Source organism: Coenobita brevimanus, chromosome 5 (genome assembly GCF_032717465.1).
Source record: "Coenobita brevimanus isolate Jiangsu-jjx chromosome 5, ASM3271746v2, whole genome shotgun sequence".
In the NCBI taxonomy this organism is placed as follows: domain Eukaryota; kingdom Metazoa; phylum Arthropoda; class Malacostraca; order Decapoda; family Coenobitidae; genus Coenobita; species Coenobita brevimanus.
The window spans coordinates 38,894,126-38,920,676 of record NC_136958.1 but is presented as its reverse complement, the minus strand read 5'-3'; the positions used below and the strand labels follow the sequence as shown (position 1 = coordinate 38,920,676).

Here is a 26,551-nt window from a genome sequence, read left to right as displayed (position 1 = left end):
TTGGGTGAAGAACACACATGTGTGGTGGCTAAGTAGCTGTGGTAATGGCAGAAGTGAAAAGAAATGAAAATGCTGAAGACTGGGAAGGGTGCAGGTGCTGATTAGATATATGCAGATAAGGAAAAGGAATAGAGTAAGTGTATTCAAGTGTTTGACAAAAATGTACGATAACACTGGTATACAGCACGGGACTTAGATTCACAAACATATTTACGATTAGTTCCCCGTTGTATATTTGATTTAATTTTGCAAGGAAAACTAGACACACCAGAAGATTTTACATCCTCTGTGTTCTTCCATAAGGAAACATAATGTACTCTACCATTTTTTTTTTTTTTTTTCCACACAATTAAGATTTTGATTTTGTAGAGGGAATGGGAGACAGGACACCTATATTTACTTTCCTTCTCCTTCCTGGAAAGTAAAACCAGAGTTATGACGGGGTATTGACTAGTTTTGTTATTGAATCTGACCCTGTAGACAGAATGGCCATGATGATCTGGCCATACCTTCAAAGAAAGGCAGGTGTCCATGGGACCAGAGAGGCAGTGCAACAATATACGTCCATCCTGCCAGTTCAGCCGAGCATGGGGCACCTCGTCTTCCTCCTGTTTCTTTCTTGATTCCTGTGGGTTATTTATGGTTGAAATTTCTCTGTTCTCCTTAACCGTATTCTCACGTCCAGTTCCAAATGAAAAGCATGGTGCTGGTGCAAGAACAGTAGCAGCTGTAGAACCAAATTTAAACTTCTTTGGCCCATTATGCTCATTTCCAAATTTAAACACTGATGCCTCTGTAGGGGGAAGAGTTTTCCCAGTTGTAAATAATGGCAGCTTTGACTTTCCATCTTCTTTATTATCACATTTCACAGTGTCACTCTGCTGGGAATCATCTTTGTCACTCCCATCAATCAGTATTACACCTTGACATTCCCCTGCATTATCAGAGCCATTTACTACTTTCTTGTCCTGGACAACAACAGAAGCAACGTTGTCTTTTGAAAGCTGCTCATGGACATTTACTGCCTCAGTGTCAGTGTCAGTCATTGCCTCTTCAATGTGAACTACCATAGCATCATCACTGCAAGTTTCCTGCAGTTTGTTGGTAGAATCCTCCAAGTTGGCAAGGGGTGTTTCTTCCACAGTTACTGCACCCTTCCTCTCACTCTCCACAGCCGAGGCATCAGGATTGTCATCACCATCTGCTTCCTCAGCTTTTTTCAGTTCAGAATAAAAACTTCTCAATTTGGCCTCAGCCGTTATTATGTTCTTGATACTGTTTGCATCCCGTACCTGCCTCAGTAGACGAAATAAGTCTGCCTTGAAATCCAGCATTGAAGAATTGCTTTGACACAGTTCATTCAGGATCACAAAAACTTCTTCCAAGAAATCAGAGAAGCTATTCCTAACTTGCATTCGTCTCTCCTTAATCTTCTCATCAAGCGCATAGATCTCAGTTTCAAGCGCTTTCCTCTTCTCCTGGATGTAGGATGATGCCAGCTTAACACCGTGTCCCTGAGGATGACCCGAGTACAGGCAAAGGGAACACAGTGGCATCTCACAGCTGCAACACCAGTAGCGTAGGTCGTCCCCATGCTCACTACAGGTCTCATACTGAGAATAATAATAATAATAATGATACTACTACTAATAATAATATAATAGAGTATTAAGCAACTACACCATACATTAATATTCTGAATTACATCGCATTTTCAAAGTGTGTTCATGAGATATTATAGTACAGGTACAATAAAGTATAGTACAGCATCAGTGCAACCTTCTTCAGAATCAAATACTCTATAGCAAAAAGTATATCCTCAAAGCTAGACTAACACGAGTGGTTTAAGTTGGTCAGCCTAGCCTACCGTTGACTTATCATAGCCGAGTGAGAGCTGTAGGATTGAGTGACTGACGTAGAGTTGATCCATCTTCAAGTCAGTGTGAGTCACCATACACGTAGGACAATAGAAGGAGCCAGTGATATTGACGGCGGCCAGGCAGGTGCGACAGAAGGTGTGACCACAAGGGAGCAACAGCGGCTCCCGAGCTGCCTGGTACACATTGGTGCACAGAGCACATGTCACTGCCTCCCGCATCCCCTTCATCTCAGACTCAAGGCACACTGTATCTGTAAGTTTAAAATGATAATCACAGTGTACTCATATGCCAGGGAGCATTACGCCACTTCCACACCTCTTCCCATGCAAGCAAAAACAAATATATATTGTACACGAACAAAACTTATCCATACATACCTTAATGGTCATCAAAGTTTTACTGCAAACTTGCACTATGGATAAACAAATTTATAAGAATTGGAGACACTCACAAAGGTGACAATATTATTATTAATATGCTTTAGGCCTTCAGAAATTCCGGCAGCAAAGCTGTAATATGCAAAATAAATCACTAAGGACTAGATGCTACGAAGCCTTCCATGCCGTCTAGAATACGGCCTCGAAATTAACAAATAAATTCACGTTCAGTTCCCTGTCAAAGATATGATTTTTTTTTTTTTTTTTACAAGAAAGACAAAGAAATGATGTGAAGTCTTGGTCACAAAAGGAGAAACTGTAGGTTTGCTGTTGCTTAAATAAGGGAGACTGATCTTCCTGTATCTGTAGTTCTTCCTGAAAAAAGAAAAAGCTAACAATAAGAGAGGGAATTGATGGTAAATATGATTAAGAAACCTACCCAAGAGGAGCAGGAATGGTCAGCAAGGAGTAGGCGCGATGGGCTGAGGCTGTAATGTGGGTGGTGGGGCAGGATGGCAAGTGTGGGGGGAGGTGTACTTTATTGCCACATAAATTTGCCCTGTTATTTCACTATGGCTGTTTCCCACTTCGGGCATGTCTGTCACTTTTTTACGGTCAGAAACAAATGTTCACATACTCTTCCATTGCCTTTACGTCGCACTAACGGCATACGAGTAATAGTCTTTTGCGTGCAGTAAAAAACAACAGCTGGGCTCCTGTTCCACTGCATCTGCTTCATACTTGGGGCATTTGTCATTTTCCTGCCTGACGCATCATATCAAAGAGAATCGCAAGCCTCTCTCTCATCTCTGAAGTATTAGCCACCAGAGGAAAGTGGCACGGAGGAGCTAAAATAACAGGCGAATCCCCCTCCCCCAGCTCCACCGCTTGTCCTCACTTCGTTGTATGAGACGATGGAAGAGTGGATGGTAAGTAAAAAATTAAAAAATGTGTGTGTGTGTGTGTGTAATTCACCGGGTTGGTCAGGATCACTTGATGATCGTGATCGTCAGCTTTTACCCTCCCGGAAAGGAGCTGAGAGCTCATATAGTCCGATCTAAGGGCATGGCTGTAACCTTCACACACGCACACACCCGTCCCCTTGCTCGAGGGGGACAGTAACCACCCACTTCGTCAGTGAAACTTTTCGCAACCTGAGCGAGGCGCGAACTCCCGTCTACCAGATGGCAAGCGAGAACGTTACCACCGACCCAGCGAGCGGAAGAGGGAGAGGCATGAGAAATGGGGAGTAACAGGTTCGGGTAAACAGTGAATACCTATGTAGGATTAGTGGTATGGACGGTGGGTGGAGTTTTCACCCACAAGAATAAAACATACACCGCACTGCTATACCGGGCTAATGTAGGCCCCGGCCCTCTCTGCCACAGTGTATATACAGGAGAGGGGCATCTTACAACGTAGCGCTCCTATACCCTGCCTCTCGCGACGCACGTAAATACATTCATCCACCCTTTATCCATTCCTTTATTGCCGCAACAGGAGCGTAGGGGCCCAGGGCTTGGCTACTCAGTCCGTGACGCACATAATGGTAAAAAGACGTTTAGTATCTGACAGTGCATGTAGATTAGGGGAGATTATTCCTTAGTCTCTTGTGTCCGAATTTATACTATTTTTACTCCAACTTGGCCAGAAATAGCCATCTCTCCATCTTGAATGCTGAGCTGCGACAACAGATTAGCACTGCATAATTGATGCTAATCACAAGGAAGTGCTCTGGAAAGAATGTAGAGCAGCCGTGCCAAGGGTGCTGTGCCAGTTTGCTGGAGGATTGGTTAAATTTGGCTGGAGAATTGGCCTTTTTGGTGGTTGCCATAATGGAGCTTCTGAAATTTTCAAATATTTCTTATTTCTGAAGATTTGTCTTCATAACTGGTTGATTTCAGGTCTTTTTTTTTTTTTTTTTTCCAGCCGATTAAGTGACTGAAGACAAAAAATAAGTAATTCTGAAGCGTAAACAGTTTTATTCTTCTAATATTGCCAAATGAAGCACTTAAGTTACATGTATATTGTTGCTTGCAATTCATAGGAAATAAAACTTGTTTCTGATAAAGAATTACTTTCAAAATGTTCCCATGCATTGTGTGTGGACAGCAGAAACAGAAGCAGCAAAGAGCCGCGACTGGCCAGATAGAATTAGGCGGGAGAAGAGTTCTAAGGTTTAACCGATACATGACCACCGGTGGCAATTATAAACACGCTAAAACGGCAAAACTTAAGTTAGTTTTTTAGGACGCAACTTTCCATGGATGCGTGAGGAAACACAGGGCTTGCGGGAGAATCATTCCAAATGCGTGTGACTCCCGCGAAATGCGTGAGACTTGGCAGGTCTGGTCGTGACTTAGCACCGTCTTTCTGCCACCGAGCTACGTGAAATAAGCAGCAAGAGGATGACAAACAGGGCCAACTTAAGGTGAATGTAATATCGGAGTGAAACAGTCAAAGTCAATGAAACTGCATGTAATCCTTCCATGCAGAAGTTTTCCCAGAACTGAATAAAATCGTTTGGTGGTAGCAGTAGACTTACTATATGTGAAGCCTGACGAATCAATCCCAGAGGTTGCCATAAACAAAATCGCTACACTACTGTTCACTGCAGCGCCTAGTTAGTTCATTTCGAGTAATACATAATCATGGTTTTCATTTTTTTTTCAGTTGCTTAGGAGGCTTGGTAACACCTCGTCCTCATTCAGCACATTACACCTGCATATCCTCTTGTGTGTAAATCATCTAAACTGTGCCCCTATTAAAACGATATAACCACAAGAAAATGTTGAAATGTATTATACAAAATCTCTGCAAAATCTCCAAAGTCACTTAGAAATGAATTTTGTGCCACAGTACCTCCTTGCACAAAAACACGCGCATGTCGATATTACAACGAAAAATGAAGCCTACAAGAGAGCGGTAAGGTTTAGTAGGAAAAATGAATCGCCACGAAATCTTCAATAGCACCTTGGCGCCACGTTACCACCCCAAGACCACGTGATTGCGCCACAAACAGTATCTCGCCTGACTCCTGGCTACTCCCACCTCCTCCCTCCCGCACCCGCCCAGCATCACAGTTGCACCATTCCATTTATTTCCTCTTTGCAAGACTGCACAGCCAATTTAATCTCCCACTCCCTTTCAGCAAGTGAAAACTTACTGACAAACGCTTACCTCAGCAATAATTCCAATCCAACTATCCATGTACAGTGCCACTTTCATTGATCGTCATGCTCACCCGTCGGCAGCCTTGAACGGCCTTGTCATGTTCGTGTACAAACTAGATGGCGAGCTATGTTCCGATGTAAACAAAGACTAAAATGCATTCTTTCACACACTGACTTGTATATAGTTTAGTCGTATCATACACATAACCTCTCTAGATCTCATTGTTGCCTGTTTCAGATTATCAGTTATGATAAGACATCGTAGTGCACCAAACATGCTTGGCCGCGGCTGCTACAAAGTTTCACTATTCCCTACACAAAATCGCAGTGATTTAAGGGATTATTTACATAGCAAGGTGATAACTATACACTTACCTACACTCATACGGTGTTGGTCTGCCCCTTAGCTAACGTCGTTGAGTGAAACGGTGTATACCGTAGTATTTATGTTACTCAGTCCTCAGAGCACAACACAGTCACAGGTCTAGGCGAGCGAGAGGTACAGTGGTAGCTGAGTTGGGACGTGGGGTATCTGGCAACCCTTCCTCCCGTCCCTTCCACTCTCCTCCACTCCATCCCTGTTTTCCTCCTGCACCCCTCTCCCTCCTTCCCCCTTCCACCTCCCCGTCATATCTCCTCTGCCCCTTCCTTCTCTCCTTCCTTCCTCCTCTACTCCCTTCCTTCTTCCACAATCGTAGCCATTTCTACTTCGTGCCAAGGCCTGTTACGAGGGAGCCCATCTGTGCACTGTGTCCCTATTTTAAATAATCCGAAATGTTAAATGAGAGGGATCAGTGGAGTCTGGAGTAAAGGTCTGACTGAGGGTCCCCCCCACCATGATACCCCATTACAACGCCAGTCTCTCTTCCCCTCCTTCCTTGTTTCTGTTAAGGTTCCTGACCAATTTTTATGACGTTCAGGTAACCATAAGAGTTATCACACAACGATTTCCTTTTATGCATAAATAAAACTTTAGAAAAGTTTATAAGTACAGTCCATACGCTTCTTCTACAAATTTGACCGTAGTGAATGTTCTTAAAATGTTTTGTAAACGGAAGTTCTGGAGCCTTTATGGACTGGTTCTTTATCCGAGAAGCTATATTACTCACTGCGACGGTTGAAATCGCTATGTTGGATTGAGAAAAATAATCCTCCTCCTCCTCCTTCTCCTCCTCCTCCTCCTCCTCCTCCTCATCATCATCATAATCATCCGGAACCTTTTTTCTTATCCAAGGGTGGGGTGAGGTAGAGTCAGAGAGCAAGAAACTAACCTGAAAGGAGAGTTAGAGTTACCTAACTGACGGGGCCTCAGTGCCACACGTTCATTCACTCACCATCCAAGCCCCCGGAAGCTTCACCCCCTCTCACAGGCCTAAACATCCACCCAGCGATACGATTAACTCACGTCGTAACTGTGATTTGGTTTCCCGGGAATTACGAAAGTGCAAAGCCTTCCTACTTTTTTTTTTTTTTTTGTTCTTCCTGAAAAATATGTTACGAGGGAAATAAGTTTTTTGCGGGAAGGAAAAAGAATGGGATTGCAGAGCCCATGCTCTCTCTCTCTCTCTCTCTCTCTCTCTCTCTTCCGCGGTGGAAGTGACGAAGGGGAGTTGATTAGTAAGAAACAGTGGGACCATTGTTGACGGTTCTTGAGTGATATGGCACGACGGGGCTTAGAAATAACGATTAAGTCAGAATCCTCGTAGACCTGGGACATGGGACATTTCGTAGCACTTTTTCATCAGCGATTTATTTTGTGCACATTGCATCTTATAATCCTCTCAGCTAGGAAGATTGTAGTTTGACGTCTTACTGTCCAGGGTAACAGATAAGCACTTGGCTCAGAAATATAGTGCAGCCCATAACTACCACTTTACTCGACACTAATCCGGTGTGTTGTGGGGACGGCTCATTCTACAGGTGTGGGCGTGGGTGTGACAGTATGAGTACGAAATATAAGCACTTCACCAGCAGAAGAGTAATGATATAGGACTACATAATAGATAGATAGATAAATAGATAGATAGAGAGACAGATAGAAGCAGGAAGTCAAATGATGAGAAGGTGTTGTGTTTGCGAGAAGCGAGCAGCGCTAAACGCTTACACGGAGGAAAGCTGACGACAGCGGCCAGTAAGGAGATGATTCAGTTAGCTGTCAGCAGTCCTCTCGTGAGAAAGTTCTGTTGCCATGAGGAAGATACGTGACACACACACCCTACTACACGAGATGTTAGGAAAGAGAGTTTAGAAGGAGACAAGCGACCCTATAGAGAGGTCGAGACGGAGATTAGCTTTAGAACAGAGAGAGAGAGAGAGATAGCGAGACAGGGAGGTAGCTACCCAGGACTTATACTATTATACCTGTTTAATATTTCCAAGACAAATAAAAATAGTCCCATACTATTCTTTACCTCTCCCGTCACTACATGACATCTGGTGGGGAAACTACTACAAGATATAAAAGCAGCCTCGACCACAAGTCTAAAATATACTTCTCTACAAGTAACTACAAAGTCTTTATGACATTTGGTAGCAGCGAACGTATACGAACCTCGTCTACGAATCAACATTAAATTCCTACAAAATATCAAGATTGACAACAACCAACAATATCAGCTCCTGCCCCTCCGTCTCCCAGATCATTACGCTGATGCAGAGGTCAAGAGATCACTCGACGCCTTGCAAGTAGCTTAACGACAAACCAGCAAATCTGCGGACATCGTCTCCGAATTAAAAAGCAAATTTCTACAAAAGCAACCGAGACTACAAGGTTAGCTTCAGTTCTACAAAGTCTACAGCCATCTACAATCAACTACAATTAACAACTCTACGTCGTCTGTATAATCTTCTACACGCACCTACAAGTAGCGGCAGTCTTCATCCCACAACGAATAAATCACTAGAGAAAAGGACAGAGAAAACTTCCACATAGAATAAAGGGAACAAACAAACGAAGAGTGAGACACGATTTACAACTCATCTTACTCACTCGTCTTCACTCAAGTTACTCATCGCTACTCATTCACTCACCACAGCTACCAGTGTGGGAAGCCGACGTCACCATGTGCTGAGATGACATCACAACGCGAGTCTGCCATGCCAAGCAACGTGTGACGGACACCAGGCACTTCTCACCCACTACTCATTACTCATTATTCACATAGCTCCTACTCATATTCACTTATTTTCACAGTTAAGTTGGAAATTCGACGTTCTATGTTGAGGTTTGCCTGGGACAGCCGTTAACCACTACAAATACCAGGCCATGGAGTTTCCTGAGTAATATCGTCCATCAACACACCACTAGAATTATCAAGAGATCTTCAATCAAACCTGTATTTTCTTCCGAGATCGACTTTTGTATCGACACACCTCTACGATCTGTATCAAGTGGGTAAAATTATACTTGCTCATTTCTTCTCAGTGCTAAAATTAGCTATATTCAACTTATTTAATCATCTAGTTTGCTAGGACATAAATAAACAAGAGGCGTATTTCATAACATCATATCTTAATGACAGGAATATTTTCGCAACCACCCACGTTAATACCAGATGACACACAAATTGCCACAACATCAGACTCACAATTAAGAGACAGCCCACCCATTGTACAACCCACACCACACGTTATAGATAAGGAAACAAATACGGGAGTTTCGGATGATGAGGGAAACCCCTTCAGATGTTGAGAGTATCGACTTCGCAGCTGCCTTAAATACGTATGCCAATATACTTAACAGGGTTCACCGGTCCGGTCATACATATTCTACCATTCCCTCACATAACGATAAACTCGTACAAGTTGAATTAACAGGGCAATCATTAAATATGAATCAAGAAACAAATACTGCTGATCTAAAAACCACACCTCACGTTTTTGTGTATCACGAGGATAAGACTGCCCCAAAATTCTCTGGCACAGACAAGGATCGCATTGATGTCATTTCATTAATCAGTCAGTGCGAACAAATGTTCATCAAGCGCCACATACTAGATGAACAAGAGAAAATTGCTATTTTTTCATCTTGCATAAGCCAGGAAAGATGTCCAGCAAGCAATTTATTGCGCTCCGATAAACTACATCGTGCTAGGACATATGATGAATTTAAAACTGAATTTCTGAAGAATTTTTCTGGAGGTATGAACTTCTTGCCAGGTATAATTCCAGAATTACATAAAATTGTAGATCTTGTAAGGGAGCACACTACAAACCATGTGCTCAGTGAAATAACTGCTGATGTCTCCACAATCAAGAGAACCCTATTAGCTACTCTGGAGAATTCTAAGTGGATAACAGATGATGGAAAGATGTCCCCAGACCTCGTCGTGGACATCATTGGTTATGTAGCTGCCTTGTGTAAATTACTGATAGAACCCTTAAGATCGCCAAAACAATCGCGTACATCCCTGGAATGTGCTTACTAGACTTAATGAACGAGGTAGAGATGCAGTGCAGTAAAGCAGGTGTGGTTGACACACATGCACATTCTGGTAGAATCAGGGTACCTGAGACAGTATCAGCTGTGAAAACATCAACACCGACCCCAAACAGAGAACAAAATCGATCGCGACCTGAAATGAGGCAGCCCAAACAAGCAAAGACGCCTAGACCTCGTTCCCACGCCTTCCTACAGGCAGTTTCATAAGTTTTCGCGCAGCCCGAGCAGGTCTCGCGCTATAAACAACACTTTTTATGGGAAATCACCTCGTAGGTCACAGTCAAGGGATAGGTCCATTCTGTGTCATTACTGTGCAAAAACCAGGACACACAAGGTATGAATGCTTTATCAAGGCAAAGAGGATAATCAAAAGACACAAGGGTTTGGTCCTTACTGTAGGCATCATAGATACCAAGGGCACTGGACTAGTGATTGCAAAACAGTAGAAAAAATTGTGTCTATGTTCAAATCGGGGAAGACCAAGTCATGACAAAAAACGAACAAACGTAAAGATGAACAAGGTTAAACTTCACATAGGAGGCATGTTGGGAAATGAGTGTATCTTGATACCAGCTGTATGTGAGGATCAAAACGTTTCCTTATTTTTAGATACAGGCTCTCCAGTGAACTTAATAACACATGAAGAACTAAATAGAATTCTTAAAAATAAAAAGAAAGTAACTTTTCTGGATGAAGCTGATTTAGAATTAAACACAGTAGATGGTCAAGAGATTACAGTAAAAGGTATGATAAGATTAAATCTCAGTTTCACAGAAACTACAAGACCATTCTCTGCATTGTTCTATATCGTTGAAAACTTAGCAATTAAAGCTCATATGTTACTGGGCTTAAGATCCATGAGAACTGAGAACATAACTATACTCCCACAAATGAATGGAATAGACTTTGATAATGAATTTATAGAGGAAATACTTTCAGAGCCCTCACCGATTGGTAGAGGAGAGCCAAAAAGAATTGGTAATATTAAAGGCTTTAACAAACATACACAAACAGATGAGTGTATAGATCCACTTACACCAGCAACCCCATCCTCCAGAATTAGTGACCCAGATAACAGTACTGATTTATCAATTTTTCCAGCCCATCTCACTAATGATTTGGTTATACCACCTAATTCATACATGAAGGTTACCATAAAGAGCAAATTACGGAATAGTACTGTTCTTGTCTTAGAAGAATTATGTAAAGTAAAAGGATTGTCAGTAGAAAACGCATTATGTCATACGAACGACGAAGGGCTAACTCAGATATTCATTATTAATCACATGAATGGGGAAGTTCAGTTGAAGAAGGGAACTTGCATAGTTAATATTGAAAAATGTTTCGCCCCTGTGAAGGAAATAAATATTGGTGGAGTAACAAGTGAGATAAAATCTACGGATAGAGAAAGAATAAAAGAGAATTTAATTCACTCAGGTGAATTTGACGAAGAAAATGATTTGTTAACCCTGCTGGAAAACACACAGGGACACCGTAGCCTTGCCCGGAGAACGATTAGGGTGTACTAACTTGATTAATCACATGATTAATGTGCACCCAGAAACACCACCAATTTTCGTACCAGCTTATCGCATATCACACTCCCAACGTACACTTGCAAATCAGTATGTCGATGAAATGTTAAAGCTTGGAATTATTGAGCCTTCAGTTTCTCCGTGGAACGCTCCCCTTTTCTTTGTGCCCAAGAGAAATGGAGAAATGCGTGCGGTAGTAGATTACCGTAAACTAAATAATCACACAATCCCTGACAGATTTCCCATGCCATTGCTAAGTGATGTGCTACAGAATATTGGTCCTGAGAATAATATATTCTCGACCATCGATCTCTAAACGGATACTATCAGATTCCGGTATCTCAGGAGTCACGTAAATACACTGCCTTTTCAACAAACAGAGGCCATTATCAATATACAAGAATGCCAATGGGACTGAGGGACAGCCCCCGGTACGTTCCAGCGTCTTATGAATTACGTATTGTCCGGAATTTTAGGACAAGGAATATTTGTTTATCTTGACGATATTATTATCGCAACGAGGAATATTAAGGATCATCTCAGGAAATTAGACTTACTCTTACAAAAGCTTAGTGATGCTGGATTAAAAATTAAACTTTCTAAATGCAAATTTTGCTTTAAGGAAATAAATTTCTTAGGCCACAAATTAAGTTCTGATGGTATTCACACCACTGATGACAAAATACAGGCAGTGAGAGATTTTCCTGAACCCACTACGACTGACGAAGTTAGACAATTTTTAGGTCTGGCTGGGTACTATAGGTCCTTCGTACCACAGTTCTCTCATATAGCCTTCCCTCTATTCCAACTACTCAAAAAAGATGCTGTATTCCAATGGGAAGAAGAACAAAAAAGGGCATTTAACAATCTAAAAATTAAACTAACGAATGCACCTTGTTTAGCATATCCAGATTACACGAAATCATTTCTTATTTGTACAGACGCATCAGTTAAAGGATTAGGGGCTGTACTGATGCAGGAAGATAAAAGAGGAAAGAATCAACCAATTGCATTTGCCAGCAGACAAACAAGAGGTGCAGAAAAAAATTATAGCACTACAGACTTAGAGGCACTTGCAGTGATTTTTGCATTACAAAAGTTTCGAGATTTGGTATATGGTTACAAAATCCACTTATTCACCGACCATAAACCACTGGTGGGTATGTTTAAAGAAAAACTCCTTTCTGGGAGGAGAGCAAGATGGAAATGTACAGTTGAAAACTACAGTGTACAAATACATTATATACAAGGTAAAATGAATATAGTAGCTGACGCATTATCTAGGAACCCGAACACAATTCAGGTTGCGGCGTTAGATCTCAAAGGAAATATCCCAAACCACGAGGATATCGCAAAGGCACAAAGACTTGACCCAGTATGGTCAAAAGTAATATACAAGTTAGAAAGTGGAGATGAAATACATTTACCCAATCTGCATGTCCCACTTGAACAATTCACAATGGTCAATAATACATTATACAAAATTAACTCTAAACAACCAAAACGCCAAAGAAATACTAACCAGTTGGTAGTACCTAATGACATGATACCCCAAGTATTACGAATGATACACGACAGCCCACATGCAGGACACCCTGGAAAGGATAAGACATTCAACCAAGCCCAGCTATTATATTACTGGCCTTCATTACGAAGAGATATACACAATCATATAGACAGATGCGAATCATGTGCGAAACACAAAGGATTACCAATCACTCCTGCACCGATGGGTAATTACTCCAGTACCACATCAGCCATGGGACGTTGTCGCTGTTGATTTACTCAAGATGCCATTATCATACAATAATAACCTATACTTATTCGTAGCAACGGATCATTTTTCCCGTTATGTCATTTTAGCTCCAATTAAAGATAAGACAGCAGAGACAGTAGCAAAGGCAATAACAGATAATGTAATATGTCGCTTTACTACCCCAAAGGTATTAATAAGTGATAATGGAGGAGAATTTAATTCTGAGATCTTACAAGAAATATGTAAACAATACAACATTAAAAAGGTTAACGTTTTGACCTATCACCCAGCATCGAATGGGTTGGTAGAGAGACAAAATAAAAAGGTATTAGATGTGCTACGACACATTCTCAGTGAAAATTATGCAAGCTGGGATGATTGGATTCCCAGAGTAGAGGCCTCCATTAATGGGTCTATAAATAAATCCATTGGTGACACACCACATTTCATTATATATGGCACGGATAAAAAATTACCATATGAGCTCCTAGAAGGTGACAGCATGCCTTTATACAATTACGATGATTACTCTAAACTCCGTTTACGTGAATTCCAGGACATACACAAAAGAGTGCAAAAACAATTAACGATGTCCAAGGAAGAAATGACGGAGGCATTTAACAAAAAGGCAAAAGATTCACCTATCAGCTTAGGAGACATTGTTTACGGAGTCATTCATACGAGAGACAATAAATTATCCCCTAAATTTGAGGGCCCATACAGAGTAATTAACATAAAGGCAAACAAAGTTTTAATTAAGTCACTTTCAAGTGGCGAGGAAAAACAAGTTCATATTGACCATTTAAAACGAGTTTCAAGGGAATTATCACATAATTATTCAGCCTCGGATACAACCGAACAGGTGAACGTACCTCAAGAAACCAAGCAAGAACACAACAATGATTACAAAAGAAATTAAGGTCATATACCAAACAATCGAACATAGGTGCAACTATTCCACTGAAATCTACAGTACATCATTTACGGGAATTAAATATCGATTTAAACTCCTTCTATAATTGAAATAACAGCCAACCGTAACGCACATCATCACTATCATCAACCACAGCTTTATAGGAAATTAATAGATTTTTTTTTTTCGGTAGGTTACGATGAAGGGACTTATGCTATGGATTCTCCTATACATAGTAAGGGTATATGCGCACCTAGACCCCAAGCATATAGTACGACAAGGATGCCTCATAGCTCCAACGGCCACGACTACAATCGTCAAGGACGTCATGAGTACTGAAATAAGTCTAGATTACTTGTATGACTTACCTACTTATATAGAAAGACTTGCGACGCCGATGCGAACTCTGGACTTCAAGATAGGGAATTATGTTTCACAATCACATATCACCAAGGAAGTGGATGAAATGGTGAAGTTAGCGAAATGGAAACTAGAACAGGCGAAGTCAACTATGCTCGTCATGATCCAAGATCTCCCATCTTCTGGAACAGAGGTGCTGAGCGACAGGAACAACGTCACACGTACTCGCCAAAAGCGCGGTTTGTTCGATCTGGGCGGCGCAATTCTTGGGAACATCTTTGGATTGGCTACAGAGGATGACCTTAAAGAAATAAACAAAAAATTTAATAAGATAGCTCAGGTACTAACATACCAAGATAAATTCATCACAGGACAGAACTCAGCAATGAAAACAATTGTGAAAAATCTGAAACAAGCAGAAAACGTAGCTCTCGAGAGTATAGATAAAATAAATAACTTGGAGGGTAACGTTACCCTTTTCCAGCACTTCTCCATCATCACAGAACATATTGACACGATTCTACTACAATTAGAGAACACTAGAGATCATTTCAGGGCACTTATGCAAGGAATTTCGAATGCTGGTGATGGCAAGATCACAAATGACTTACTCCCAGTTCATGAGCTACGTCAGATAGTTAGTCAAGGCATACATAAACATAAATTGAAGCCATTGTTCCGCAGTAGGGAATTTATGCAATATTACCCGTACTTGGAAGCAACACTAACACCAACATCAGTGATAGTTCATGTACCATTCATCACGGAAGACCTGTTCACAGTATACCAAATACACCCCTTCCCTATAGAAACAACAACACTTTAGTCATCATCAACATCAACACAGACACCGAACTCATCATGGTCTCCAAGAGACGAGACACTGTCACTTTCGCAAGTGAGTCAACGATTGAGCGAAAGTGCCGCACATCCTTACATGCTGTTCATCTTTGTCCTGCGTACATTTTCACGTTTCAGCCTACTGATACGGTCCCTTGTGAAATGGCTATCATCAGCAATAACAATATTCATCATCATTGCAACTTCACTTTTGCTCCAGATAAACTTGTACACCATCAACGCATTGGACACTCGCAGTTTTTTTATTTCCCTCATAACACATCAGTTTACATAGTCTGTCCAGATATACCACCATCTCATACATCAGCCTCAGGATTATACATAGCACCAGACTACTGTGCGGTATTTACACCATCCATGTCTACTTTTTCCACCATCAATCACTACGCCATCCTCAATCATACACACAAACATTTCCACCCACTGCCTGATATGGACTTAAACATGAGCACAAGTATTAAGTTGACTTCACCTAAGTTTGAAACTATGCAGCTGATCAATGAAACAATGAAGCCCTGGGAAGATTTGAGTTTGAGTATGTTCAACCCATATTATGTGTATAGCCAAGCACCTTCTGTCTTCATAATTATCTGCATTGTGGTTGCAGTATTGCTGTTGGCCATGCACAGAATGCATGCAAGAATTGCTAATTTGGAGTCATTGTTTAGTGGGGGGAGAGTTAACATCACAGTTAACCACCCTGAATGAAGTGTATATATTTTGTATATAGTATTAATTATATATATAAAAAAAAAAAAATTATAATAATAATAATAATAATAATAACACAAAGAAGAATGACCCATATATGGCAGACCAGTACCATTATCTTTAAATGAAATATTAGTAACTCTTACAATAATCTTAATTTTAAACTATTTTTATTCTTGCATGTATGCATTTCACTATAATAACCCAAGTACATACTGTATTACAGTTAAATAATTTACTTTAATGCATTTATTCCAATATGTATTCAACTTATTTAAAATGTAATATTACTGAATAATCACTATTTACTATGAATAATATATGTATACAATATTCATACAATTATGTTACTTTACAATATTATGTATTTCACTTAATTAGCTTATAAGTTCATTATAATGTGTATGTAGTATGTATTAATATATTATAACTATTAAATGTCGATGGTACGTCATTTTCGCGCGGCCGAGCAAATATAGGACTACATAATAGATAGATAGATAAATAGATAGATAGAGAGACAGATAGAAGCAGGAAGTCAAATGATGAGAAGGTGTTGTGTTTGCGAAGCGAAAGCAGCGCTAAACGCTTACACGGAGGAAAGCTGACGACAGCGGCCAGTAAGGAGATGATTCAGTTAGCTGTCAGCAGTCCTCTCGTGAGAAAGTTCTGTTGCCATGAGGAAGATACGTGACACACACACCCTACTACACGAGATGTTAGGAAAGAGAGTTTAGAAGGAGACAAGCGACCCTATAGAGAGGTCGAGACGGAGATTAGCTTTAGAACAGAGAGAGAGAGAGAGATAGCGAGACAGGGAGGTAGCTACCCAGGACTTATACTATTATACCTGTTTAATATTTCCAAGACAAATAAAAATAGTCCCATACTATTCTTTACCTCTCCCGTCACTACATGACATCTGGTGGGGAAACTACTACAAGATATAAAAGCCGCTCGACCACAAGTCTAAAATATACTTCTCTACAAGTAACCACAAAGTCTTTATGACAATGAGAATAAGCAGGGTGATCCATAAGTACCGCTCTACCAGAAACTCACCTTGGTATCCATTGTGTTGTGGAGACGGCTCTTTCTGCTGGTGTGGGCGTAGGTGGGACAATGGGAGTAGGAAATGAATAAATGATCCAGGATTGGCACTGATAAAGTTTACTGGGACCACCTAGTACACGAGAAATTTGCCCGTTGATATATATATATATATATATATATATATATATATATATATATATATATATATATATATATATATATATATATATATATATATATATATATATAATGTGTGGGTGTGGGTGTGGGTGTGGGTGGGGGTGTGTGTGTTTCTTTTTTGGCCATGTATCCCATTTGTATTCTCTCATGTTGCTTTATCAGTGACATGATAATTCTTCGTAGGGTTCCAGCCAGGTGCACCCTTCCTCACTAATTGGAGGTGTATTAGCTTGCCCTCGCTCTCTCTGATACAATTATGATTCTAACTCAGTGTCATGATTTGTATGTGTGTGTGTGTGTGTGTGTGTGTGTGTGTGTGTGTGATGGATTTTTTTGTTTCTTTTTTTTTTGTTTCGAGATTTTTCTAAGTAAGATTAACTAAGGATAGCCATTACTTAGTATTATATTTTTGCCATATATATATATATATATATATATATATATATATATATATATATATATATATATATATATATATATATATAATGTGCCCTTTTTTTTTAGAGGAGATAAATAGCGAGGGATGTTCACAGCTTACTGTTTTGGATTATTCGACATACCGGTAATTCACTAATTTTTTTTGTTTTCTAAGTCATCGCATTGGCTCAAGCTGATCGGCGAGATATCGGGATAATAATGAGGATGAAGAGAGAACCTGTATTTTTTACACAGGAAAAATCATCAGAGAAATTACCATTACCAACTTTTACCTGGTCGTGGTGTAGTGGTATGCTGCCTGGCTCTCACCTGAGAGTCCCGGGTTCGATTCCCGGCATATTGGTAATTTCTCTGATGATTTTTCCTGTGTAAAAAATACAGGTTCTCTCTTCATTCTGACTTGCCGTAAGTGTTTGGGATAGATTAAAAGCATCTACTTGCCCGAGTGCCAGGGGGTTAACTCATCCTCTTGATGCCCACAGTGGGGGCGGAGGGACGTTGGTTACAAGATTGTGACAACGTGAGTTAAGTTTTACCTGGTCGTGGTGTAGCGGTATGCTGCCTGGCTCTCACCTGAGAGTCCCGGGTTCGATTCCCGGCATATTGGTAATTTCTCTGATGATTTTTCCTGTGTAAAAAATACAGGTTCTCTCTTCATTCTGACTTGCCGTAAGTGTTTGGGATAGATTAAAAGCATCTACTTGCCCGAGTGCCAGGGGGTTAACTCATCCTCTTGATGCCCACAGTGGGGGCGGAGGGACGTTGGTTACAAGATTGTGACAACGTGAGTTAACTTTTACCTGGTCGTGGTGTAGTGGTATGCTGCCTGGCTCTCACCTGAGAGTCCCGGGTTCGATTCCCGGCATATTGGTAATTTCTCTAATAATGAGGATGATGGTGGAGGTGGTGGCGATGATTATGATGGTCCCGCAGGTAAGAATTTCTCTCCTCCGCGGGAGCACCCCAGCCTACACGACAGTCAGTATCGCTGGTGGTGAGTGTTGAAATCTGCTTCGTCGATAGGGCGTTAGGGCTGTCGGGTCTAAAATACAGGGATGCCCAAACATTGCGCATTTCAATCTTGTGTTGAGGGGACGGCTTGGTCTGGTTTCAACAGCGAGAATTTGCTTGATAAAATTAGCTGTCAACCATGCTGTCAGTAGATTTGTTAAAAAAAAAGATTTTTTAAAGCTAGAAAAGGGTTATGGGAAGTGGAAAATGCTGTAAGATAGACGCTGGTAACGGTGAATGAGCCGTCCCCGCAACACACAGGAATTAAGTTATGCAATATATGGACCTGCCTGCATTACCACCAGCACGAATGACACTTTCTTCCGGTCTCCCCCCTTAGGAAAGAACAGCAGCACCGGTGGAGAAGAAGAAGGAGAAGAAAAGACGATAATGTGAAGATGAACAGAGGAGGAAAAAGTAACAGGAGGAGGAGGAGGAGGAAAGATGATAATGGGAAGATAAGATGAGGGGGAAGAGGAGGAGAAAAGACGATAATTTGAAAATAAGATTAGAAGAAGATAAGACGTTAATATGAAGATGAGAAAAGAAGATGGTGGTGATGACCGTGGTGGTGACGGGCGAGATATGAGATTCAAGAAGGTATATAAATGGTAAGTTCAAAGCATAAACACTTCAGTCTTTTTATTTTTTAATCCATACGTGTGTTGACGATGTTGATGTCCAGCTTATGCTAACATAAATCACTGTTCTATTGATGAGTTGTTTATTGATGGTTGTTAAGGATTTTGTCTATTGTCGAAATGTGGTGCTTGTGAATACTCGTATCTTCATGGCCTTCAGTTTGCAAGATATATGTTTCCATTGATGTTATTTTTATGGTGAGAAAATGTCATATGTGTGTCCAAAGTCCAAGCCCGTATTCTCGTGGGTTGGGGAACTTCCCTAACACCTTTTTCTAAGCGATTTATTTTGTTATTTGCCCTTTACTGTCCTCTGGTGTGTTACATAAATCCTCCCAGTATCTCCATACTCTGCAATACATAAATAACGTACACAAAAATATTAATCTTTCATACCCAGAAATAAATCGCAATGGAAGAGGTGTTAGGGAACTTCCTTAACCGACGAGAGGCTCTAGAAATTCGGGATGTCGTTCCAGTGAGAGTGGTTGAAGGTGTGTCGGAGATGCATGTCTGTCTGGAGCGAAGAGGAGAGTGGTTGATGTGGTTGGAGAGGCAGTCTTTCTATTTTGTCTATGCCAGTGGTCTAGTGTGCAAGGTGTGTAGGCTGTATCTATATATTTCAGTCGAAAGTGTCTTGGTTATCAAAATCATCTGGAGAGAGCGATAATGAAGTAGAAATACGTCATTGGAGCGAAGGGGTTAGGGATGTGATGAAAAGTGAGCGTGATGTCGAGTTGCCAAAAGAAATTAAAAACAACTTCTAACATTGATCTGATTGATTAAAATGTTTGTTGTTGTAAAAGTATAGCCTACAGAGTACATACACAACAAAAAGAGATGGTGGGCTTGGTCATTCAGAAAAAAAAAAAAAAATGTACCCGTAGTAATGTACGTAACTTTAGGCGGTGGTTCAGTCGGTAGAGAGGTGGCCTGCAGTCCGAACGGACCCAGGTTCAAATCTCCGCTGGGGCAGGGAACAGTTGATAAGTTTAAATTTCATAAAAGCAAACTTTACTATCTACTAGACTTCCCGACATGTAAAAATACCCCGGCTAATATCAGTACACCAGTCCTGTGTGAGACAACCCTAGCATGTATTCAGTATGGACGGTGGGTGTTATCGCCGAAGTGGTGACATGTAGAGGCGTATGGTATGTAGGAGGACTAGTGGGCCATGGGAGAAGGCTGTGAAGTCCGTGCCTAGAGTCGGACACATACAAAAAAAATAATAATAAATAAATAAAAAGTACAGCACACAAAACAAAATTAACAGGGCTGCAAAAGTTATTTCATATATATAGAAAAGTATCAGTAGAATATAGAAGCATAACCGGAGCGGCACATCCCATAGCCTGGGACGAGGACAACACATCGCCTTATCCCCTGGCCGTATAGGGTAACTGGGCGAGGACAAAACAACACACCATCAGCTCCCTTCTACTCCTCTCTCGCTGTCTGTCAGCTTCACGAGTTTGTAACTTCACTAGTCTGTTTAATTTTTACATATCCTTCTTTGCTTCACTCCAGTGCTTATTCTTATCGTAACTTGGTAACCGAAGTTAATTCATTAGTAGTAGTGGCTAAACCACACAGGGCTCAGTCTGTGACGCCAAAGTACTAGATTATACCAATGAGTTACATGTTAAAAAAATTAATGGTTATGTTGAGAGAGAGAGAGAGAGAGAGAGAGAGAGAGAGAGAGAGAGAGAGAGAGAGAGAGAGGTGTAGGTGGATGTTTTTGCCATCACTCACCGGAACCCATGCGACCTAGTGATAAGGCGGTGTGATGTCATCGTCCCGGGCTGTAGCAAGTGTTGCTGTGCTTGTTCATATATACTGCTTTAGTGCTATTTCTCTCTCCTGCATGCACAGATTTGTAACAACTGACTATAGCCGCGTTTTTATCGTCCAAGCTGGAGCTTGGGATTCGAAGCGCGTCTTGGAGATACGTAGAACCGAAAAATTACGCTTGCCGATCGCAATGTAAACGGAGAGGTTGGTCGATCATCATCATCTGACGAATATGCAGTTTACATGTAGCCCTTATTTGTGCTGATCTGGCTCTATATGTCGTTAATATTAGCCACCTGCACCTTAATTTTATGTACATCATGCAAATTTCATTATTTTTATCACTTACTTGTCCTTGCTGGCCAAGCTGCACGAATATTGTTCCTGAGCACGCTTATGCGGGATACGAAGACGGTTTCGATAGCAAATGCATGGGTCGGCTTCGTATCACTTTGGCCGACAAAAACGGCCTAGCGTGATTTCACTAAAGGGCTTCGAATCCGATCCGTCAGCTGAAGAAGGTGTGTGGCAAGACCCACCACCACCTTTTGTTGTGTATGTACTCTGTATACCATTACAACACCTATTTCAGTCACCTTAGAACTACAGCTCATTTTGTTCTTAAGTAGGAACTTCCCTAACCCCTTTCAGCTGGGGTAGTGTGGATTTGATTTGTAACAAAGGAGACACATTTCCACCTCATAACTAAGGCTCTTAGAATTTCATGCAAGCAGAATGTAATTATTCCTAGTGTGTTTGTGGGCCAGTTCCATCAAATGAAAACATACTCTATAGTTAAAAGAGTTGCTAAATCGGCAACTGTAATGTTGGTGCTTTGAGAGAAAACGTAAGAGACCCTCAGTGGTGGCGTAAACTGATGTATATTTTTAGGGTACTCCGTTGACTGCTGTGGGTTGTGTTCTAAGGGAAGATTTAGACAAAATATTGACTCTCTCCTGGTGACCCTGGTGTTGTCAATAGGCACTAATGAAGCATTCTTCGTCGCTTTCCTGCTTCGTCGTGGCTGCCCTCTGCCACTTAACAGATCTCTCTCCCCGTCTTTCAGTGACTATAATTCCCGAGAGAGAGAGAGAGAGAGAGAGAGAGAGAGAGAGAGAGAGAGAGAGAGGACAATCCCTATGGCTTCTTATTTCCTTCAGCACCTCTCATACTCAGCTCATGTGACATCTTCCATGACATAAGGGTTTAGAGAGGTTAGAAATGGCCTTAAAACTGTATGTGAGGTGGAGGGGGAGACAGGGAGGGGAAGTCCAAGGATGAGGTGGAGAGGGAGATCTAGGATAAGATGGAGGGTTGGAGTGGAAAGATACACGAGAGAGGGATGTGCGAGTTGAAGGGAGGGCAACCAAATGGGCAGAGAACGGGGCGACGTGGAGGCGATTTGTTTGTGGCAGCTCCTTACAGGATTGGCAGTAGACTAGACTATTAGAGATCCTTTGTAAGCTTGAGAGAGAGAGAGAGAGAGAGAGAGAGAGAGAGAGAGAGTCATCAGCAGACATACCGTAACAACTCATAACTAAGTGACAAGCATCGTTCCCCAGTCTAGGAGTCGTACTGAGTGAAAATAATAATAGTAATAATAATAATAATAATAATAATAATAATAATAATGATGATGACTACGACGACAATGATGATGATGATGATGATGATGATGATGGCAAGATCCATCCTTAGGGAGGGGGATGTACGGTCATATAATGTTACTAGGGACGTTGACTGACCGTCATCATCATCATAATCATCAGCTTGGGACACTCCACTGCAGGACGAAGGCTTGTAAGATTCATGTACTATATTATCCACAAAACTTTAGTAAGGATGAACTTAGTCATAATCATATATTTATTATTTTATTAAGCAGTTACACAAAGTAGAAAAAAATATAAATACCGTTAGAGCCTTGACGTTCACACAGACACAAGCAGATTGTTAGAAAAGTCGACGCTGGATGTCCATATATAGACAGCAAGGAAGCTTATTTGAGGCCACCGTTGTGACTTCCTCCTCCCTTAACCACGTCCCTCAGTTGACTTATTTCTTCACTATACTCGTGCGTCCACCAGGCGATTTTACTTAGCGAAAGAGGTATTTATTCACACAAAGAGATCAGACACAGCCCTCGATAACCTTTTCAGCATGTGAGTCGTCCCTTAGCTTGAGGAAAATAATCTGGAAATATCAAGAATAACGAAGAAAAATACGTCTTGGGACTGAAAGGGGGTATTCTCAACATGACCCCTTCAACTCGCGGACTTGTTTCTTATCTCGTACTACTCCCAGTAATCTCTTCAGCCCTAGGGAGACAGTCCGTAGTGAAGGGACGAGTGAAGACTATCTTTAAACTAGGCAAGCCCGAAAAGTCTATCCTAAATTGAATATAATTGCATAGTAGTGCTAATATTGAATTAGCCCCCTCACTCCGATGATATGGCGCTGACACGTGGAGGCGCTGTGTGCCCTGGGTGTTGTGAAGCAGCTGCTACGTCCACCCAGGAACCAACCCTCCTCATATTTCCCTGCACCTAGCTGTGGGAAAAGACCCTGGAGTGGGATTCTCAGACAAAACTATGATGACGACCCTGTCGTAACTCAAGTCTTTTGCAGGAAAAACTAGACAGAAGGAATGATTTTCCACCCTGCCTTCGTTGTCTTTCCTGAAGAAAGCAGATAAATCTCACGATAATTTTCCTTTCGTAACCTGGAATTGCTTTTCGTGGGAGTAACTTGATACCTGGAAAAATTCTGCATTCTTCGTGCCCTTTCCTTCAACAAAAAGCATATCAAACATACGACAGGGAACTGATCGTTTTTTTTTTTTTTTAATGTATCAGCCTTGGTTTTCAGTAAGAGATGCCAGTCCTAAGCAGAATAAAATCGTCTGGAAATAGCTAGATTAAACTAAACAACGTCACTGGACCGAAGGGGTTGACACAGTGGATCTTTCCTAAACTGAATAAAATCGTCTGATGTGAGCAAGAATAATATAAGAAAAATGTTCTCCTGCTGAAGGTGATAAAGTCTTTCTCCGTGGCAGAAATTTTTGCACCCCTCAGGCCAGCTGGAGATGAGGAAACAACATTAAAGCCGTCAGAATAAGGCCTGCAGTGAAGTTGAATGTTTCCCTCTGTGTGTGTGTGTGTGTGTGTGTGTGTGAGAGAGAGAGAGAGAGAGAGAGAGAGAGAGAGAGAGAGAGAGAGAGAGAGAGGTAAACTTTCTTCATGTAACAGAGCTACTGCCTGACGCTTTTATCCAGATTAGGAGAGACTTCAAGTAGTAATGGGGTAATAAAAGTTGTAGCCGCAACTTCATCTGAATTGTTAACCCGGTGGACTGCAGACTGAAGTTGCCCATCAGCTGTAGTCTACCATCCTGCTCTGTCGGGGGATAGAAAATTAATGGAGAGACGTTTGTATAACAAGGCAGTTAAGCCGCCCCGTCATATCAGTGCTACCGTATGAAGGCATCCGTCTTCAGCGCTTGCTGGAGAGTAAATATGCACTTGTTAACCCCACTAGTTCATAAAGTGTTCAAAATAAAATCGTCTGGAGACGCCATGAATAAATTGCAAACGGCCTATTGAAGACACCAATAATGCCTTGTATGTCACTTAGCTAAATCCTTTTACCTATTTTACCTCTGTCAGGATATATATATATATATATATATATATATATATATATATATATATATATATATATATATATATACTGTATCTCTCTCTCTCTCTCTCTCTCTCTCTCTCTCTGTATCAGATCATCCTACGGTGCATGAAATTTAATCCCCTATTATGTTGATGGTAAGAAAAAGCAAGATGGAGAACAAATCATACAAAAATAGCTGGGTGAAACGAGGTGTTCTTGGCTTCCATCATCGTGGTCGTAACAGCTCTACTGTTCTGTTCCATCTACCGCCAGACGATTTTATTTTAGCTGAGATCGGATTCTAGGACCTCAGCTTTCAAGCCAGGGACGTGGACTAGTTTCGCCATCTGAAAATACATGGACTGTAAATTAGATGATTGCTAGAGGTACACGATGCCAGCTCTCGTAACCGAAGTCTTCAGCTCCTTATACTAAGTCGGTCGACACTTCGAAAAAACATTCAAAACTAATGACTAGATCGCTAACCCCTTCACCACGCTGACTTCTTTGTCCAGGTAATTTTAGGGGCAGGCCTTGTGGTGAAGAGACTACACAATTTCTCCGTAACTCCTTCAGTACGACAGCTTTGGTATATTCAACCCATAGCTGATTTCATTCAGTTTATGGGAGGACCTTCTTAGTGAAATACCAAGACATTTACATATTGATTCTTGCTTCCTGCTAACAATTAAATTAATCTTAAGGGAGACCTTTCGTAGTGAAGGGGTTATTTTCTATCTGGATCGATCGATCGATTGTAGTGAAGGGATGGAGAGTAAATAAGCGCAAAGTCAGGTGCGTGTAGTCATCAGGCGACCTCCGCCTCAGGATGGTCTCGAGACGGTGTGAGGTCAGGCAGGACGAGACCGCACTGTGATATCTTGACATCGGTAACAGGGTCGTGTGTTACGGCTGCTTTCACCACATCCAGGCCCGTCATTACCTCTCCGAAGGGGCACGAGCACGACCCCCCGGGCTGATCACGGGTGCAGATACCGAAACTGGTGGTCATGGAGGTAGCCGCCCCTCGACCTGGCTCGAAAGTCATCAGTAGCCCTTCCTTGACAGGCTTGACGTAGCTGCCACCCCACTCTAGGTCGGTGAAAAGGGGACGTCCGCTCGCTGACTTGTTGGCCTCGATGTGGTACTCGAAAATAAGGGTTTCTCTATCAGAGCTTTTGTTTATGACCTTAGATGCCTGTGCGCCGAGGTATGAAGGGCCAAGAGTGCCGAGACACAGTGCAAGGAACTGCTGAGCTCGTCGAAGGTGTGACCACAGGCGGATATGCACCTGACCAAGACACCTGCTGCCCACACTCAGCTCCAGGAACACCTCAGACGGCAGCTGGAAGGGATGAGATTATTTTTTTAATGACAAATTTTAATGGCACAGAATCATATAACAAAGTTAATAATTTACTTAAATAATATAGTCCTTGTAGCAAACGGATACTCACTGAGCCGGGGAACCTCATTTTCACTTTATACTTGCGGCCTCCAGACGATTCTGTTCAGCTTAGGATAGACTTTTCATACTAGAAGGCTAGATACTGTGTGTGTGTGTGGTGGGGGGGGGGCTCCATCCTCCCCGCTCTAACCCCTCCCTCTCCCTCTGGCAAGAAAATATTAATCTAATTTGCAAAATAATTCGCTAAAGAAGACTTGATACGAAGCCTCCTATTCTGCCAGGAATATGACCTATTAAAATGTCTATTAAAGCTATATAAATAACAGGGAGGAGATTATCAAGGTGAAAAATGCG

At 41.5% G+C, this 26,551-nt stretch overlaps 1 protein-coding gene across 9 annotated transcripts in view; it reads right to left on the bottom strand.

Moving 5' to 3' along the window:
- Positions 1-26,551, bottom strand: part of LOC145397304 (uncharacterized) — a 40,158-nt gene that overhangs the window by 10,883 nt on the left and 2,724 nt on the right. For 5 of the 9 annotated variants that reach the window (XM_080270484.1, XM_080270485.1, XM_080270486.1 and 2 more), the window contains exon 4: positions 22,986-26,134. In XM_080270484.1, the coding sequence (XP_080126610.1) occupies positions 25,598-26,134 (537 nt within the window). In that variant the 3' untranslated portion in view covers positions 22,986-25,597. Of the gene's footprint in view, positions 1-509; positions 1,614-1,867; positions 2,131-5,805; positions 5,934-22,985; positions 26,135-26,551 lie in introns of those variants that run through there. The other 4 variants (XM_080270482.1, XM_080270483.1, XM_080270480.1 and 1 more) reach the window with 2 other exon arrangements.